Here is a 20,223-nt window from a genome sequence, read left to right as displayed (position 1 = left end):
TAATTAGACAGCAACACTATCCTGGAGGCCCACACGCCTGCTGGGTTTTGTTTAAGTTAAGCTCACAGTTAAATGATTGAACTCTTAATAGACAGTATTGTTTTATTGATTTTGAATTATGTGAGTGTTGTCATCTCTTTAAACATAATATAGTTCCCCTCTCAACTGTAACATTTCATAAAATAAAATTCCAAACTTTGGAACAAACAAGCATCTTGTTAATACTCCAATAAGGTAATGAAGATTTGGTGGAATAAAAAAGCAGGTGTGTGGGTCCCAAGGACCAAGAGTGGAAGCAGTTAAATGTTCGAATTGCGCAGTTTTGTTGAACAAGTTTTAAAAGACCACTTCACCGTCATATAGCGTCACCAGCTGGAGAGCAGTACCCATTAAGAACATTTTGAGATACAACAAATCTGGCTTCATTAATTAGTTTAAAATTTCTGATTTGAGAATAGATTTCATCCTCTAAATTCTCAGACAACGTTTTTCTTTTTTACTATTCAAAGCTTTTTTTTATTTTCACCTGTATATACATCTTATCTATTATTTCTAAATTATCGGAACTTTTTTCGAAACGTTGAGTTTCCGTGATTAAAAAATAGGCGAACCGGACGTTTGAGCTGTGCAGGACAGATATTTTTATTATTATTATTATTTATTTTTTTAATTTTTATTTATGTTTAACAAAAGAACAAACATTACAATACAAACAAGAGTACATATAACAATTCCAAACAAAAATATGATATTCTCATAGACAATTTGGTCTCTGAGTCATAGCTATTTGGTGCGGCGATGTGATGTTGTGTCACGTAATCTTGTATTCTATTTCTGTTTATCGTAGATGATACCCAGTATTTTATTCCTCCTAGTATTTTTACTAGAAAATTTCACGTTTTTGTGGACTCATTTAAATAATGTAAAAACAGATTACCGCGTTTCCATTGTTTTGACACAGGAAAAGCTTAGTCCGATATCCTTAGTCCTTTGCTAATGAGACCGTACTGTAGGTCTCACAACAGGAATCCATTCGTAATACTTCATTACATTCACCTCACAACAACGGGTTACTCTGTTCTAGAGAGTTACTTTTATTTATAAGAAAATATGCAATTCAAGTTCTAATTAGCCGTCTTTCTGTAGTTGTAAATGCTGGGGGGAACATTTTAACCGCAGCAAGATGGCGCCGCAAGTCGCTCATTTGGGCTGAGAGCGGAAATTGGGGTTATTTGGAATGGATTGTGGGATATCTATGTTGTGAAAGTTACGCGATGAACCGGAAGTGTTTGTAAACAGACAAATTTCATTCAAAGTTAAAAAGTCCTTCAGCCTTCAGTTTTATACTTTTAGCCACGACAGGGTCGGTGAAAGAAAGGTATCGTACGGTTGCTACTCAAAAAGATCAAATGTGTTTGGTGTGAAACCGGTTCAGCATCAGGAAATAATAACAATGTGGAGTTCATGGGAAGCCCTGAAAAAGAGCAAAACTGCAAGGTTTGGCATTCCAATGTTGGTGAGTTCGGTTTTTTGATTCAAAACGTTTTCGAACTTTGCAGCTTTTAATTCTCCGCTGTTCCCTTGAACGTTGTTTATAGTGAGAAGGAGACTACGGTATTTAACTGGACAGACCGTGAGTTACACCTGTTTGCCGATACAACAAATAAAGCGATTTCATATATTTGTTTCTTTGGGTGTTAAGATACAGGATAATTTTAAAGTATGTGCAAGTATGCAGCATTTATACTCATTCATTTTATTGGTACATTCGTAGAAAAGTCCAGAGTGAAGGCATCTAAGTGGTCTATGGCTATTAGCTGCAGAGGGCATTATAGCAACTAAATTGGGAAGTCAGTCAGTCATCAATTTCCCTTCGGGATCAATAAAGTCTTATCTATCTGTCTAGAATTATGTCCAAGTTGCTGGTGTCAGGTTAATTTGTGACTGCCACATAGTGTCTCACAAGAGCGGAGCGCGTCCCAGATATTACCCACAGAACCGTGTCCCATTATAAAGGACAACTATACTATGTAATGTAGTTGGCAACAGTATTGATTTATTTGGCATATTCCTTTTGACGAGCACAGAACAGGTTGACTGATGCTTTTACGTGGAGTCAGTGGGAAGTGGCGATTCCTAGTTGTTCAACCCATGCATCTGCTCTCACACCGCGTGTTTCAGTGAACTCAAGTGTTTTAACGTCGTGTTGCAGTTGCTGGTTGTCGGAGGATCCTTTGGACTTCGGGAGTTCACACAGATTCGGTACGACGCGCAGAAACTGAAGAAAAAGGTGGGTAGCTGGGTGGATGTACTAGTGAAACAGTGGCTCCTCACACAAGTGTGACTGTAGATAACATTTAATGTATTAAACAATAACATTATCTTGTGAAACATTTAGAAATCTCAGATATATAAATTAATTATTATATTCATCTCACTGTCATATGAATTGCAATAAATTGAATTATAGTATTCGTATAATTATAATCACATGGCTGATGGTAACCATAGCAGAGTTAAACCTTCTTTCAAAGTCACTGAGGTCTCCTCTTGCAATCATGCAAAAGGAAACCCAGCGTGTCCAGAATTTTTATGCAAGACCGTAATCTCGCTGGGATGTTATTTTTTTTTTAAATATGTGACCCACAGATGTGTGGAAGCCCTTGCTTTTAATATGCTTGCTGTCCCTGATTTGATCAGGTGTTTCCATTTTTGTCCACTACCTGTAATTCTTTGAAGTGGTCTATGGCTATCAGCTGCAAAGGGCGTTATAGCAACTAAATTGGGAAGTCAGTCCATTAAGACTTCCACCAGCTGAGAGTCATATCTCTTTCAGAAACCACATATCTGGTTCAGTGTCACAGTGGCCTGGAACCTATCCCAGGAAGCACTGGGTACAAGGCCCTGGACAGAACACCAGTCCACCACACTGCACACACCAGAGCAAATTATACCAGTAGGTTAACTGACTTTTGTCAGTCTTTGGTCTGTGGGGGGAAACCAGAACACTCTAAGGACATTCAAGTGAACATGGAGAGATCATACAAACTCCACACAGATAGCCCCCCAGGTCTGGAATTGAACCCAGGGCCCCAGCACTAAGAGTCAGCAGTGCTAACCCCTATGCCACCATGCAGTCTTTCAGATGAGAAGGTGGTCCTTAATTTTTGGTATAAACTCTTGTTATACAGTATCTTCTTGCTTCTTACATGTGACTTTAATACATGTTCAGTATTGTGTATTTTTATTGTATAATATACTGTATTCATATGGTCAAATGAGACTGGCTCATTTATTTTTCTCTATGAGGAGAAATTACTCTTAGCCTGTGAAAGTATAATACTATGAAGCACAATGTCCGCATGCCGATCCAATGGTATCTGTGCTGATTTTAAAAGTTGGGAATTTATACATACGTGTGAAATGCGTGTGTTAAATATCTCAAGAGGAATGCAGATTTGTAAGTAAAAAAACATCTAGTTATTGCTGTTATATATTTTATTCGATTTGTCCTTGTGTCCATCTATTTTGTAGCCACTTCATCCAATTCAGGGCTGCGGGGAGCCCGTAATTCTCAGATGCTTCAGTTAATATTTAGCTGAAAAAACTGCTTTTGCATGACAGAACTATTCTGTTGTTTCCATTTCCTTGCAAGTTTCTGAGTTTCATCTACCTTTTTTTTTGCTAGCTTGAAATCTGCTTCAGAGGTGCTTACATCCTGAAAACATGTATACATTGTGTAGTTCAGGTGGGTAGCTGCATCAGCATGCGTAGTCAGCAAAGTAACAAGTAATAGGTTTATTCCATGCTGAAAAGAGAAGAGAGAAAATGCAACGTTTCGGCTCTGAAGGCTTCTTCGGGTGTGAGCTGAAGAGCTATTCATTGTGTAGTTAGGAAGTAATTTGTTTAATTAAAGCTTTAAGTGAATAATTAACTAAAAAGGCTAACAAAAGGATTCTGAAATCCAAATTTGGGAATCTCAGCTTTAGATGGAAATATTTTAACATGATGTTCACCGGTCATTTGAATTGACGTTTTTTAAGTAGTAGAAATTTTTATCTACTCATCAATAGCATCTGTGAAAATTAATTCTGGAGGTTCTCTAAGGGAGAGCTCTGGAGGCATAAATTGCCGATTACATTTTACTTAGAGGTAATTGTGTTCATCCCAAGAGGTTTTGCTGTCACCCTTGCAATTCTTCTCTAGACCATATCAGGAAGATTTTTTTTATTCGAGCTCATGAGTACAAACCCATGGAATTCAAACAGCAGGGTACAGAGATGAGATTATAAGTAGAGCTGTCTGTTGTAGTGATTTGAAAAGAATCATACCTGCTCTTGGCTACAGTTGCATTGTATGAGCAAAACTCAGCATTCACCGAAGGAAGAGGTCGTTCTTGAAGACGTGGACTGATTTCAGTTCCCAGGTAGCTCAATTTGCCTGTTTGCAGGATATGCGCTATAGTCAAGGTGCCCATTCCTCTCTGGGATTTGGCATTAGCTGACTATGACGCGTTTTCCTAGTTTATTATAGCTGAGCAAAAAATAAAAAAAAATTGATTCTCCAACTTTTTTATAGAGAATCATGGAGGAATCATTTTCATGGAGGTTAATGACTCCATGTCCACATGACGTACCCCTTCCTAAAGTCCCACCAGATAACGGAGAACTTGCGTAGGCCTTGCTGGAAACTGTTACTCTGGCAAAAGTCAAAGAAAGGTATGATTTGATGTTTAAAAAGTACAATGGTTACTTAAGAGCAGGTAAAAAAGCATCATTCTTTTCAGGAATGAAAACTCAGCAGATTTTTTTTTTCTCCCCATGAAAGATTAAGCCTCATAAACATTTGAAATCCTTGTAATCCCTTCTTCCTCCCACTTTTTTGAGAAAGCGTAACAGGAATGTCGCATATAACTTGCGAGCATTTTTACTGAGCTAGACGCAGATCGGGCTGAGATGGTACAGAAAACAGCAGAGCTGCAGAAACGGGTGCCAATCCTAATAATCTTTCATGTCGTTAATGGTGATGCACATTTTCCCTTTCTATTGTTTCCTCCCTTAAATAAATGTGCCAAGGAATGCTGCACGTCTAAACGAGACAGGCGGCATTGATTACAGTCGCAACTCTGGATGAGGCAGGGGGAGACGGAAAATAAACAGATCAGTCCAGATTCCTTCGCACTTGGAGAAAAGCTTTGTAATTCAGCATAATTAGCAACCAGATGAATCACTTTCCATTAGCTGAGTGAAAGATGAAGCAGAAGCAGTTCTATTTGATGTGCTTGCATTGGAAAGGTATCTTCTGAACAAGCAAGCTGGGTGAAGTTGCCTGGAGAGAAGCCAGTTTTGCATTTTGTTTCAAGCTCTTCAGATTTTTTTTCAGTGCAAAAGTAAAAAAAAAAATGAAAGAGAAAAAAAAGGCCAGTAGTATTCTCTGATCAAATTACAGAATTTCCTTTGTTCTTGAGAGTCAAGTTCTATGACTAGCAAGTGGGGAAGTGGAAAATTAAAGTGGCAGACTGCAGCTTTGCAGAGACAATATAAGGGGAGCTTATTAAGAACTGACGTTTCAAACTGTGGCAATAATAAGAACAATTTCAAATGCAGGAGTAGATAAAGAACAAGGCAAATTTCAGTAATTACAAGCTTTGGCCTGTGTGTATCCTGCCAGTTCACCTCTTCCATTATTCTGCAGGAGGATCTGCCAGGTTTCATATCATCCTAGTTTCTCGGGTTTTGAAGACCCCATAGTTACTTGGGACTGAAACAGATGTTCTTGTGTCTCTGGGTTATTTTGCTGGCCACTTTAGAAAAAATGCTTTCAGATGTCAAAGCATAGCATTTTTAATCAGATTTCACAGAACGTAACGTGCCCAGCTTGCAGCCAGTTTGGGGGAAAAAACCCATTTGCATGGCAGATGATCACCTGGATTCCGTACAGTAAGCCAGTTGTACAATTTTATTGAAACAATCAGACTTTCCTCTTGTGAATCTACAATTGGGCATAAAATACCCAAAGGCACCAGCAGGGAGTGCTCCAACCACTTGCCTTTGTACCTCTGCAGATTTTATAAGCTCTGCTTTGAAAGTTGCCTGTCAGCCAGGTACAATCCTTCCACACAGGTCCTCTCCCCTTTTCTGCCAGGGGATCCTGTCCTCTCCCTTGTTCCAAGATCAGTTTATGATGTTCATTCATTGGCTTTCTTTCTACTTAGACATGCTGAGTACTAAGAAATGGTCAAGAAGAGAAAAGGGACTGCGTTCACAGAACTATGGTAATTGCAATACAAGCTTTGAAAGGCACATTGCTCTGGCAGTCGTGTTTGTCATTCTGTGTATACTAAGCAAACAAGAAATGCTGCCTGGAGTTCTAAAGCAGTAATGAAGTGATTCACTTAATGTTATCAGGTAGGTGTAATGGGGAAAAAAAGTAAATAATTAAAAACTTGTTGATACGTTAGGTCAAATGCATAATTGTCTGATCACCTTGGGCGTCCCTGGGTTTGACCTCATGTTTGGCCTTGATGTCCCTCAATTTTCAGTGTCTACCTCCATTGTTTTGACAGGCCCTATTTTCGTTACACTATACTTCATAATAGAATTGCATAATTAGCCATTGCTTCACCGTCATGTTCTTAAACTTAATTATTTTCTCCTGTTATGGATAATTTTTTATCCTTCTGTACAAAGGCGTACAGAAGGACTGGTGGGTGGTTAGTTTTTTTTAGCCAGCAGCCATATCACCCTGCAACTCACAGCTGGCAACCCACTGAAGCTAAGCAGGTGTGAGCAGTACCTAAGCAGGTCAGTACCTAAGGTTGCTGCTGGAAGAGGTGTTAGTGGAGCCAGCAGGGGGCGCTCACCCTGCATTCTCTGTGGGTCTTAATGCCCCAGTATAGTGACATGGACACTATACTCTAAAGAGGTGCGATGAGACGTAAAACCGGGGTCCTGACTCTAGTCATTAAAAATCCCAGGGCGTTTCTCGAAATGAGTAGGAGCATTACCAAAATTTCTCATTAGCCTTTACCAATCATGGCCTCCTAATAATCCCCACTATGAGTTGTTTTCATCACTCTGTTCTCCTCCCCACTGATAGCTGATGTGTGGCGAGCATACTGGTGCACTATGAATGCCGTTGCATCATCCAGGTGGATGCTGCATACTACCTGTAAAGCATTTTGAGTAGAGTGTCCAGACAAGCGCTATATAAGTGTAAGGAATGAGTCAACATTTGCAGCTGTTCAGAGATTGCTGTGCTGAGATTTTATGCACAGTGCAATTTTTACTGCTTAAATTTAACAGCCAGAGTGCATTTCAGCTTAAATTCCAGAAACCGTAAAAGCGCAGCATCTTTGCACATAGTGTGAGATAATTGCTCCTTCAACTGCAGTGCAATAAACCCCTCAGGTTATAAATAGACTACATGTTGGTTTTTCTATTATTAGAACTACTGCTGAGGCAAATACCTCTTATTTATATGATGTACTGTAGGTATCTTCCCAGCTAATACAAAACAATTGAACCACATTTCCAAATGTTGCTGGAAGGTTGGTTGGTCAGGGTAAACAAAATGATTTCTAAAATGAATGGAAGAAGGAAGTTTGGTTACATCAGCTATTGGGAAATACATCAAAACCAATGACGTTTTCTTTGTTTATATGCTCTAGAGGGTGATACTTGTGGATCTTTAATTACACATTATTAAGATGTCAGAATATTACCAAGCTGACAAGTGAACATTGCAGCAGCACCATATTAACTTTATATTTTAGTTTCCACAGCATTGTAAAGAATGTTTTGACAACATTCCCTGGGTGCATATTTTGTAAAAGGAGAATAGAAATGCCATTGTTATATACTGTATGTAATGCTTCTGGATGCTGTTGACTGCTGTCTAAACCTGATATTAACCAGTGTAAAATCGTGGTTTTCATAATACAATGTTTCTGAAAAGAGAGACAGTGAAAACTCCCATGTCAGATGGTTTTGCTTCACTTGGTGTTTTTTTCAATTGAAGGCATTTCTACATAGTCTTAATTCTGGAGCACAGGTCTCCAATCCTGGTCCTGGATATTCTTATGACACCCTAAATAACCAGCTAATTAAACATTAGGATAACTTGTTTAAGCCCTTGTTAAGGAAACTGCTTGACTCCAGTGAAGGCACGAGGAGAGACGGGTGCTGTGAAGATGGAATGGAGACTGCCGAGCAGGATATGGGCTTCGAGGAAGGCAAGGCTGGATGGCAGGGGTTTGGCACAGCGCTGCTGGTCTGGGGCAAAGCAGGGCTGAAGTGGCAATGGATGACAGACAGGAATGCAGCCAGCAGCCTGGATCAAAAATGGGACAGGTTCGCGGCAGATTTCATGCAGCTTATTCTTCTCAGAGGCAGGATGGTTGTGCTGGAAGCAGTTCCTTAGCAGAAGAAAGCTGAATGATGGAACACCGGACGATGGGCAGATCAGAGTTTAAATATCCTGGTTGAAATGGGATGACTACCTGTTAGGTGGGCACAGCTGGCCCCTTGGGACAAGCAGCCTGTCTGTGGTCTTCACGGCTCCTGGAGGAGTTAGACTCCTCTTGTGACCGCGTCCCGTTTCCATGGCGACTGAGGTCTGCAAGATCTGACTTCTTACCCGGTCATAATATTGTTCAGTTAAGCAAGTATTGTTGCAATGAACCAACAATAGAGCAACAATAAGAGAGCAGAGTAATGAAGCCAATTCATAGATGGGGATTATTAGGAGGCCATGATTGGTAAAGGCCAATGGGAAATTTGGCCAGGACGCCGGGGTTACACCCCTACTCTTTTTGAGAAACACCCTGGGATTTTTAATGACCACAGAGAGTCAGGACCTCGGTTTTACGTCTCATCCGAAGGATGGCGCCTGTTTACAGCATAGTGTCCCCGTCACTATACTGGGGCATAGGGACCCACACAGACCGCAGAGTGAGCACTCCCTGCTGGCCTCACTAACACCTCTTCCAGCAGCAACCTTAGTTTTTCCCAGGAGGTCTCCCATCCAGGTACTGACCAGGCTCACACCTGCTTAGCTTTGGTGGGTTGCTAGTTGAGTTGCAGAGTGATATGGCTGTTGGCTTATAGGAGTTCATAGTGGAGAGAATATGTTGCAGACGTGTGGTGCACTTAGTCATTTCTTTTCAATTTCCCAAAAGGGTAGTTACATCTTTGAAAGTGTTTGACCTTTGGCTGTGGTAAACCTAAAATAAATTTCTTGAAAGAAAATATCAAGTTTTCCATTTCTGGTATCCACTATTTCATAAAAGTATTAGTTTTCATAAGTCTTCAGCTCCGAGGTATTTCGCTTATATTAAAGGAACAATTGCTGTGAAAGTCTGCTGCAGATATTTGAATTTTAATAAGATGACTCAGCCAAAAATAGTTTTTTCCAACTCAAACTACAGATATTTACAGATATTAATATATCTTCACTGCTCCCTTCCTCTCTCATTTGACATTGCAAAGTTCAGCTGTATCTGTTCAGTTCAGTTTTATCTCTTGCTGTATTGTATCCTTTGATTACTGGTGATAGGAAAAAAATACAATTGATGCACTTTTGACTGTGTAAAGTTTTTTTTTTATGTTGTAAGAAGCATAGTACTTCCTGGCATCCCTCCAATCTGACTCAATGATTTTGCACACAGTCTCTAAATATTGATGTTTTTTAGAAATGTCATTAGAAACATTCTGGAAAAACAGCACCACATAAATTATTGTTGGTTTAATATTTACTGTTTCATAATGTCAATCTGCTATTTTGGAGAAGAAAATATTGATAATTTATTTGGTTGAGTTTTGTGTAGCACTTTCCATTCCTTAGCTTCCTAAAATACTTTGAATACAAATTCCATTAATACTTCACTGTCCCAAAACTTGTGTACGGAATTTAATGTATATTTCAGAGGAAAAAGTACAGAATTCCAGCTTTTGTTTCTATGTATGATTTTGCATACATGTTTAGCCAAGTTAGAACAATGTCATTTACTGTGTTCAGTCTCCCCATTTCAGGTGAGCACTCGTATTACGACAAATGGCTGGGCTGTGAATGTAAAGCCTTGGTTCCAGCCTTTGGAGATTAGCTTTTCGCCTGCCTCTTGAGTTGGGTATAAACCAAGATGAAGACTACAGAGCTGTGGAAGATCTTGAAAAAGGAAAAGTAGTAGAGGAGAAAGCAATCGGAAAAGATTAGGTCGTCCAAAAAAAGATAACAGCAATTGGTGATAGAAAAAAAAGCTCTGAAGAAAAACCCTAAATAACAACCAAAGAGATTGCAGACAATTGCAGGAGTGAAAGTATCTCAATTCCCTGTGTGCAGGAGACTTTGACGGGTTGGCCAAACCTCGCATCAGCACTAAATACAAAAAGGCCAGATCAGAATTTGCAAAGAAGTACAAATATAAGCCACAAAGAAGAACAAAGATAAACCTGTGACAAAGAGATGGAAAGGTCGATGTGTGGAGAAAGAGGAAGTTCAAAAGAGTAGAAGGACACCTCATCTGTGAAGAGTGATGGAGGTAGTGTCATGACTTCATGGAACTGGCTCTGTGGTCTTATTGATGATGTAACTCATGATGGCAGCAGCAAATGAGCTCTGAAGTGTATGGAAACATCTTTTCTCCCCATGTCCAAAAATGCCTCCAAGCTCATTCAGTGACAGTTCATCCTGCAGCAAGACAATGACCCAAAATATACCTCACATTTAACCAAAGAGTTTATCACGAAGAAGGAAATGGATATTTTTGAACCTGTCGAGAGAAACTAATGTCAGAAAAACCCCACAAACAAGCAACACCTGAAAATGGCTGTAGTTAAGACTTAGAAGAACATCATATCAAGCAACGGAAGATATGAAGAGTCTGATGTTGACGGGTCACAGACTTGAAGAACTTGAACTTTACACTACTTTAATTTAGTTTGTCCCTGTACTTAGTCTGACCTGAGACTAAAGGGGACTGAACATCAATATTTTGTTCTTCCTTGATTGACCATGTATGCAAAAAAAATTCAGAAATCTTTCAGTCTTTTGATTTGAAATAAGTTTCATTACACAACCAAAATGACAGCTATGTAATGGGATCTTTAGTTACCAAGTAGTCAGGAGACTTAATGTCCTATCAGTAGCACAGCACCTCCTGCAGCCCAGTGTCTCTGGTCATCTTGCCAGCTCAGTGGGTTGATAGTCTTGTTCTAGGGGCAGAGCACCACTTAATAGTCCACATACAGTAAGCCACAAAGCCACCAACCTGTTTTTTCCTAGAGATCTCCCATCCTTGTACTGACCAAGCCCAGCCAGGTCTCTCTTTCTGAATTCTCACGAGTCTACAAGGTTATAATGTTTGTCCCTAGTAAAATATTAGATAGGTCCCCAGGTTTAATCTGGTTACTATATATACTGTCCCTGTGTCTCACTTCAACCTCACTTTTCCTTGTCATCTTCCTTGCTGGTCCCTCTTCCTTCCTCATCCCAAAAAAAGGCTAAACCTTTTTGAGAGCATTTAAAAATAAGAATTGGAATAAACCATGGAAGGCCAGACAAGCCCGTCTGTCTCGTGTGGTTGTATCCCTTGCTTTCTTTAAAGGGTAACACTATCCTTTTTTTAATTTGGTGACCAGTTCTCAGAGTATTTTAGAACATAAGTCACATGGTAAAGATGTCCATTCACCATATTTTGCTGTCTCTTTGAGCATTAGGGTGGTCCTTTTACTTTCTTTACCACAATACGTGAATGTGGACCTTGGTCTACAACATAAACAACTTGATCCTATTTGGCAGGTAGTTTGGTCTCTGTTGCTGTTGTGTCCCACAGAGGCGAAACATGCCAAAAGGAAATCCCACTGTTTCCATTTTTTTTAGATTTAAAAAAATTGCAGGCTTGACTAGAAATTAAGGAAAGATAAGATCACTTTATTGGCCATATATAATTTCTTGCATTAGGGATTTGTCTTTTTGCATACCCCAGCTTGCTCTCCATGAAAGGGATATTCTTGAGGAATATTAAGATAGGAAAATATAAATAAATACATCATTTTCAGCCCTCAATAATATCCTTTCTTAAATTTCTAATCTTATGTAAATTTGGGTACCAGCAGCAAGTTGGTGATTTTGATTGCGATGACCTTCATTGTCAGCCGTTCAAACTGGTGAATTACAGATGACCCACTGCAATTGCTCAGTTCAAGCACTGCAACATTGTAAATTCCTGTGCTATGAAGGTTAGGTGAAAACAACTATTGATTTTTAAGGAGAATGTAAAGCCCTTGCATATTGATGCATTTGAAAAAGTCACGTTAGTGACCCCCTTTCCTTACAGGGGCTTATTAATGTATTATATTTGGAGGAAAATTCCAGTGCTTGTTTCTGATATTGTCTATTCTGTGTGATTTACATAAAGACTTTGAAATGAGAAATATTGCTCGTCATATCCTTTTTCTCAAATACAATCTCGACACTTAAGTTCTAGTGAACAGGAATTCAGATGTTTTACTGAAAGCATTTAAGCTTTTTTTACAGCATTGCTGTAAGTTATAACTGAGAGAAGAAAAGTAGCAGTTGATTTTTTTCCAGATTTAATGCTCTTCTCTCTGTACTGTACAGAACATGGAATAGTATTACCATGTTTTACACAATTCTGTGTTTGCCATAGAAAATTGAACATAAATCTTACTAAAGTGCAATTGAGAAAGGAAGGATAAGAATAAACTATAGTATTCATTGATCAGAACATATTTCCAAAAGAAACTGCAGCAGATGCTTTCCTGACTTTTTACATCAGCCATCCTCACCAAATATTAACATTATATTGCTAGCTGACTCAGTTCAACCCTTTTAATCTCCCAGTTACATGCACTTTCCTGTCAGGAATATATGTATATTTCTGTGGCTTTAAGATGAGGCAGCTGTGGTGACCAGCTTTTCAGTGTCTAAACAAAAAGTCTATTTGTGATTTCGCTAAGGTTTTAAGAAATCACCTGTTTGCAATTAATTGTTTTTCTCATAACCAAGGATACTTTTTTTCTATGTAGTTGTTAGTTATCTGTTAAGTGTTTGATATTTCCATAATGCAAATTTAATTATACTTCCCTTTTAAAAGTATTGAGTTTTAAAAGTTCTATCTTGTCCCAGGTTTTCAGGTACTATTTTTGTCTCGCTGAATTCCAAACATGGCTAAAGGGCTATTAGTCTCATAGGAGAAATTAAATTGAGCCCATCCATTTTCTAACTGCTTTATCCAGTATGGGTCATGGGAGAGCTAGAGTATATACTGGTGCGAGGCAGGATGCACCCTGTATGACTGTGTTCACAAACATTTTTAGGTATAAGATCACCTTTTGAAATCAAAACAAATCAAAGATCTACCATCATATATGCCAGACCAAGCTGTCCAGAATAGATGTGCATTTGGCTTATTCACACCTATAGCTACAATTACATGAAATATCACTGTTTACTTACTTCATTATGGTGCTGCAAAGTGCTGAAAATCATGGCACTTGGCACTAACAGTCAGTGAGATGCCTGTGGCTGCACACTATCTGCAAGTGCCTTGTAGTCCAGAGTATAGTTTGAGACAGCAAGTCTAATGCAGTCGGTCAGGTGATCATCTGTTAGGCAAGTGTGATACTTGGACTTGATTATTTTCATCTGTGAAAATGCCATCTCACAAAGATATGTGGATCCAAAGAAGGCCTTCACCTTAAGTGCACAGGATGAAAGTGGATATCTCTCACTATTCACAAGCGCCCAAAAGTCCTTGTCTTTTGACCTGGCTTTCATCTCAAGGTCATTTTGTAGGTCAGTTATTTCCATGTCAACTCCACTCTACAACATGAAGCACTGTTGAAATGTTGCTGATAGATCCTCAATCTCAGTGGCATGAAAGAGGTTTGAGATGAACGTGACAGTGTCTTCTATCTGGTTTAGCTCCTGAAACCCCCTATTAAACTCCTCTGCCAGTCTGTCCAGGTGGACACAGAATTCTTTAGGATGGAATGAGTCTTAAGGCTGTTGCTCAGCATGTTGGCCAATTTCTGGAAGTGAGATGCATTCCTGCTCTTGAACTGGGATGTCCACAGTGCAAGTTCCACTTTGAAGGCAGTCACAGCACTGATCATATATAACACATCTCTATCCTTTCCTTGAAATTCACAATTCAGCTCATTCAGTTTGGAAGTTCAGTCTTTTAGAAATCCCAACTCGAGCAGCCATGTGTTATCTGACAACTCCCTGTATTCTTCATTTCTTGACTTCAGAAAAGCCATAATCTCCGGCAGCAAATCAATGAATCCCTGGAGCACCTGCCCATGACTTAACCAGCACATGTCAGCATGTAGAATCACATCTCCATATTCAGCATCAATCCCATCAAGTAATGACTTTAAAACAGGCGGTGCTGACGAGCTTTTGCACAAATCGAATTTTATCATTTTAACTACGACAGTCATCACATGTGAGAAATCCAGTACTTTTCTGGCCAGCACCTGCTGATAAATGACAGTGATAATTGACAAAAGAGGGGAAAACTGGATCTTTCCTACAAAGCGCAATGAAACCAGCATGCAGACCGCACATTGCCGGTGCCCTGTCTGTTGTGATTGACACTAGTTTCTGAAGTGGGATATTTTTCTCAAGTGTGTATGTTTTGAATTAACGGTATATGTCCTCACCTCTTGTCCTGTCTTTTAAAGACAGAACAGTGAGAAAGTCCTCCTTAATAGTGGCATCCATAAAAGCCAATGCGAACGAACACAACAAGTTGAGCCGTGTCATTCATATCCGTAGATACATACTGCTGTATGAGATGCCAGTCCATTGCATACACAGACCCCAAAGCCAATATTCCTATTGGCAAATTGATCTGCCAGTATGTCTTTAGATTGTAGGAGGAAACTAGAGCAGCAGCAGGAGGAAATCCATGTGATAACATACAAACTCCACACAGATAGCACCCCGGGGATTGAAACTAAGGCCCACCATGCTGCCCTGTTTGCAGAGCATGTGTAATGTAAGGTTCTTTTGAAGGACATTCTAAACTTGCAATAAAGCTAATGCTTTGTGTCATTTTTCTTTCGAAATTCAATTTTCTGGAGGTTGTATCGTTGCATCCATAATATGGGCTAGCAGTTGAATTGTGTGCATTACAGTTGAAACTGTTATACACATTAAAATATACAGAATGACGAAAGAGGTCTCCTCTATTTTTAAATAATGTAGTCCAATTATTCTAAAAAGGAGAAACAGAATTGTTCCCCTGCATTTACTAATGGGTAAATGTTCAGTCACCACCTAGGGTTAGGAAGTTTTTTTTTTCTCATCAGTTATACATCTTTCTCATCAACAAGAAATCTGCATGAAATATTATTTTCAACTGATATGCGGGTAATCGTGTAGGATAATACCATTGCACTGATCATGCTTTTGACTTAACGCAGTGTTTTCCGATTCCAACATTCTGAATTTTTTTTCAGCAATTGTTGTTTTTTTTATAGATAACAAAAGCAGTGAGTGAGAAGCAGAAATGGGGAATTGTAGCAAGTGTTAATTAGAGCTCCTTTTGTGGCACACACCATGGCATGATTCACCTGAAATTTGAATAAAATTATAGGATGCTGCTATTCAGACGTTTCAATGTAGCCCAATTAATAAACAGAGGACAGTGTTTTTCTTAATGGCTGTTTGCATGCGGTACTTAGCCTGCAAAACAACAACTTTCTTAGCTTTAGCTTACAAAGGCAGCAGTCTGAGAATAATTGTCTGTTTTACTGATGAGCAACTGCAGGTGCTACAGCACTGACCCTAAACATAGATTAAAGTTAATACGAGGCTACTTCCCTCAACACTAGAAATATCGGGAAATATTTGCAATGGTTGGTGTCGCCAAAACAAAAAAATCAATGGGCCTCCTGTGTTGCCAAGTTCTCCAATTGGAGTCTGACCATGGCATTAGCCAGTTGTCACTGGGATTGCCCAAATGGCGGTACACAACTGCAAAGATTGGCTCATATTTCCAGAAAACAGCGACTCCTGTGGCTACCCAGGTGGTGGCTGGCTTTCAGTGACACCAAAGAGCGTGAATCAAGTGGTGAAGACGCTCACTCAAGCGCAGGGTAAGCTCTGCGATTGTGGGTTCGAGCCTGAGCCGTGTCACTTCCCCCAGACGACTAGCTGAGAACCATGAAGGGCAGAGTGGGTTTAGACGGACAGTACTTTTGTTCAGCTTTCAGCTTTTCATGTCAGAGAACTTTTCATTGTACAGGAATTGCAACCTTAAAGCAAAGCCATATACAGTTGGGTCAGTATACAAAAAAAAAACATTCCTAATTCCAAATTTTTCTTAAGAAATGGATCAGACCAAAATGATTGGGATATTATTTCTTTCAGGTCCTTTATTCGCTTTAGCTAGTCCTTAGGTTTTGGGCATTCTTGGGAAATGGCAGCTCATCAGTCTTTTTGTGTGAAGACATGGAGATACTGAATTGAGACAGACAAAAGTAAACCTTGGACACAAAACATTGGATATTCCTTTTCAACTATATAGGGTGTGATTGCCTTTTTCTCTGTGGTATGGTTCGCAAAGTGATGTTATTTGTTGCCTTTGTTCTGTGTGGTGTAGTACCAAAGTAGTTTTTTTCTACCCTCTTTCCATAGCTGGACCCAGAACTGGAAGCCAGAATCAAAGCACAGAAGAATCCAGTGACTTTGGAGAATGAGTACGAGGTATGTTTTTTTTTCGTTTTGCAATGAATCCTGAAAAGCAATATTATAGGTGTAAGACCCATTTAAATACCTGATTTTATTGCCGAGTGCCATTATGGAGTTATGTCTGCTCTTGATTCATTTTTCTTTCTTTTATCATCATTTGCCTTTCCTACACTCATATCGCAGGTCGATGGCTGGTTCTGGGATGGGGCTTAGAGAGTGAACTCATTTTAGCTCCTGCTAAAAAATAACTTATAAAAATAACCCTGTTCTCTTTTAAGGCGAGGTGAGTGAAACCTTGTTTCTGCATTCAGAGAATCTGGATCAGATTTTGTTATAAAGCTGACCTGCACTGGCATAGAGACTTGTTGGATATAAGAGACTTGTTGGACTGGGAAGGAGACTGGTTAGATAGTGGGATTACAAAAAGTGACTGGTTAATTATTTAGGGCTGGGAATAAGATTATGGTCACAACCCTCAGAAAATCCAGGGCCAACTTTGTCATGGAATCCTGTATCCTACTTCAAGTGTTCTAGTAAATGATATGGCAAGTAGCTGTGCTGGAATAGGAGCTGGAGGAAATTAGATTCCAAAAAGCAGTGGAGCAGCGGGTGAAGACTACGCTACACAAGACTACACTACACTGAAAGCTGTACCGCAAGGGTCAAAAACAAGGAATGGAAATGGCAAATTAGCTTGGGTGAGGTCAACGGAGACAAGGAAGCAACACACCACAATTCCCAACTGGTTTACACCATTCCAGGGGCACATTCCATAGAATGTTAGGCTCTGGTGTCCATGTCACCAAGAACTTGGAAAACAGTCAGTCTCGGTATGCTGCAGTCTGTTGTACAATAATGCCCGAGTCTATAGGGACATCTCATACTCAAGAATCTTTATACAGAACTGGCCTTTACAAAATAAACAAATAGATGTTCCATATCTTAAAAATTGACTGACTTATATAAATGTCAGGAAATGTCAGTTATTGGCTGCATTGCACAAAATGGCCAGGTTAAGGGCCCTGCTGGACTGGAGTTGCAGCTTTGCATCAATAACTAGGGCTTTATGTTCTAGAAAATAAAGGAATCTAAATTGTGTTGGAGTCTCACAGAGAGTGAATTAGGGTCTGATCCATGGACACAACATCTGAGTCACAGAATAATACTGGAAGCACATGGTAGTCAATCAGTAGCACCAAAGAGTTACATTTTTTCTTTATGCCACAGTACATTTTGTTTTACTTGTTCTTTCTGTCATTGTTTAAAGTAGGCTGATTGTTTTTACCACCTGTCTGGCATGGATATAGAGCTGAAAGTTACTTCTGTAAACTACCCTTATTTCTTTATGAACAGAATTATTTTTAAAGCATTAGTAACACCCACAATAAGTTTAACATTTGTGCAAAGGGAGTAGTAAAATTTCAATACACATTTATAACTACATGGTTTGACATTTAGAGTGTTTAGAACTAGAATTACTGGCAAATGCAAGATTATTTTAGCACAAAACTAAATTGCAAATCCCCTAATGGAGGTTAGGGGAGGTTCTAATTGTACCTAGATATGGTCTAAAAGCCCCTTCTTTCTTCCTCTCATTGTCTGCACATTATTTTTTCTTGAAATTGTTGAAAGCAAAAAAGGGAAATTGGTAGAATACACAGTCTTCATTTGAGGAAGCTGCTATTATGACATGAGGCAGCCTTTGATGCAACTCTTCAATGGTAAGGGGTTGGAGCAATTGTGCGCTCATGGGACAGTTTCTTTTACCCTAAAAATAACCTGATGTGGAACTGATGAATCCCTATCTAAAGATCAGGGGCAAACAAAAAACAAATATGCCTTCAGCTGTTATAGTCACTTGGACTGAAGGATACAGGTCTCCCAGAACAGCAGCAACTTCAAAAACTGATTGTGGTATGTCACATAGTTAAAAGACCACAGATTTACAAAAAGAAGCAGCATATTGAAATGGAAAAACTGCACACTTTTCTTCATTGTCTAAATGTACAGCCATTGCAGGTACGCCATTGATGTTGGTGGTGTGAGGGTTTCAGTTTTTGGTAACATGACCAGGAATTAAAGGTCGAATTTGCAGCCAATACTAATTTAATTATTAATTCAGGTGGGTAGCTGCATCAGCATGCGTAGGCTGCAAAGGAACAAGTAATAGGTTTATTCCATGCTGAAAAGAGGAGACACACCTGAAGAAGGCTCCACGGCCGAAACGTTGTGTTTTCTTTCTTCTCTTTTCAGCATGGAATAAACCTATTACTTGTTCATTTAATTATTAATATTTTCTAATCATTACACATCTATAGCAAGATCTACAACGAAGATAGTCATTTGTAACAGATGCTCAACATCACAACTTCATTGTTCCATGGAACATGGAAGTAATGGGTGCAATTAAATTCTTCATAGGGATTTATACATCATTCAGAATTGCAGTAGTTTGTAAAAGTATGACTTGACATAATAAAACCCACAGGAAATAACTTGTAATTGTTTATTTCTAAACATTTGTGTATAGGGTAGCCATTTCACCTTTAAGGCTAATGGGCTTTTGTTGGGTTTTGTGGCAAACAGAGGCTGAGGAGCATCAACCTGGATGAGTGGCAGAACATCAGGGGCCCAAGGCCTTGGGAGGATTCCCGGGAGTACCAGCAACAGCAGCACGCCCTGCAGGACCTGCAGGACGCCAGGCACAAGAAGGGCCCGTAGTGGACACAGGGGCTGCCGCATTGTTGCTTTCGTGTGCTGGGGAGGGCTGGAGCAGCAGGTTTTGCCTAGGGGCAGGATCGGGATTGGAGTTCTTCCTTTTGACGTGAGGGCTCTGCAGAAAGTGGGGTCCTGATGTCGGCGTGAGGACTGGCAGCTTACAGGGAGGAATCCATGAGGCTGGTACTTTAACCAGTGCAGTACAGCTGTCAGATATGAGGTCGACTCATCTTGTGGTGTTGCTCTTGTTATACTAAGAAAATATTAAAAGCTCTTGGGTTGTTTTAAAATCTAAGTGTGAAGTGTTCTTTTCTTTCAAAAGGCAAAAAACTGCATTGTGCTTTTAGATCCTAGTAGATTACGTTCCATGTTTTTCCCTTGGTCAGTCATATTTTTTGTTAGATCTTCATTGATGTTAAATGTTAAAAATGAAAATGTAGATACACTGTGCTCTGCTGAGGTAAAACCTTAAATGATCCCCCATTTCCCCCATTTCCCCCTAGTGTAGTTATTTCTTCCATCCACAGAGTATAGTACAGGCAGTCCCAGATATGCATTGGAATTGGGGACCAGAAGGTCTTGACATACTGTATAGCAAAATGATAAGGGGGAATTTTTCCCATAAGAACAGTGTAAATGATCCAGCATTAGGCATAGCTTTATAATGTTTCTTAGCCACATTCATCTGCATTTACACAGAGAAGCCCAAGCTGCCTTGTCAAGACAACACAACAGTTATTAGAAATCTTTGATAACTCTTAATTCTAAGTTTAATAATATGCC

General features: G+C 39.5%; 1 protein-coding gene across 1 annotated transcript; it reads left to right on the top strand.

The window, feature by feature from the left end:
• The first annotated feature begins 1,257 nt into the window (after positions 1–1,257).
• Positions 1,258–19,713, top strand: cox16 (cytochrome c oxidase assembly factor COX16). The gene is made up of 4 exons (XM_088925305.1): positions 1,258–1,516; positions 2,213–2,290; positions 16,669–16,737; positions 19,309–19,713. Exons 1-4 carry the CDS (start codon positions 1,454–1,456, stop codon positions 19,441–19,443), a joined length of 345 nt encoding a protein of 114 aa, XP_088781431.1. The 5' UTR covers positions 1,258–1,453; the 3' UTR covers positions 19,444–19,713.
• Positions 19,714–20,223: the final 510 nt, after the last annotated feature.

This window comes from Atractosteus spatula, chromosome 9, assembly GCF_055471065.1.
Source record: "Atractosteus spatula isolate fAtrSpa1 chromosome 9, fAtrSpa1.hap1, whole genome shotgun sequence".
NCBI lineage: Eukaryota > Metazoa > Chordata > Actinopteri > Semionotiformes > Lepisosteidae > Atractosteus > Atractosteus spatula.
The sequence above is the reverse complement of the archived record's forward strand: the minus strand, read 5'-3'. Positions and strand labels throughout refer to the sequence as shown.

What these genes read in the sequence shown, in the direction of transcription:
- cox16 (XM_088925305.1), top strand. Translation starts at nt 1,454, where the DNA reads ATGTGGAGTTCATGGGAAGCCCTGAAAAAGAGCAAAACTGCAAGGTTT. An exon ending in GGTTTGGCATTCCAATGTTG is followed by an intron (nt 1,517 to 2,212) that starts GTGAGTTCGGTT and finishes GTCGTGTTGCAG; the next exon opens with TTGCTGGTTGTCGGAGGATC. An exon ending in CGCAGAAACTGAAGAAAAAG is followed by an intron (nt 2,291 to 16,668) that starts GTGGGTAGCTGG and finishes CTCTTTCCATAG; the next exon opens with CTGGACCCAGAACTGGAAGC.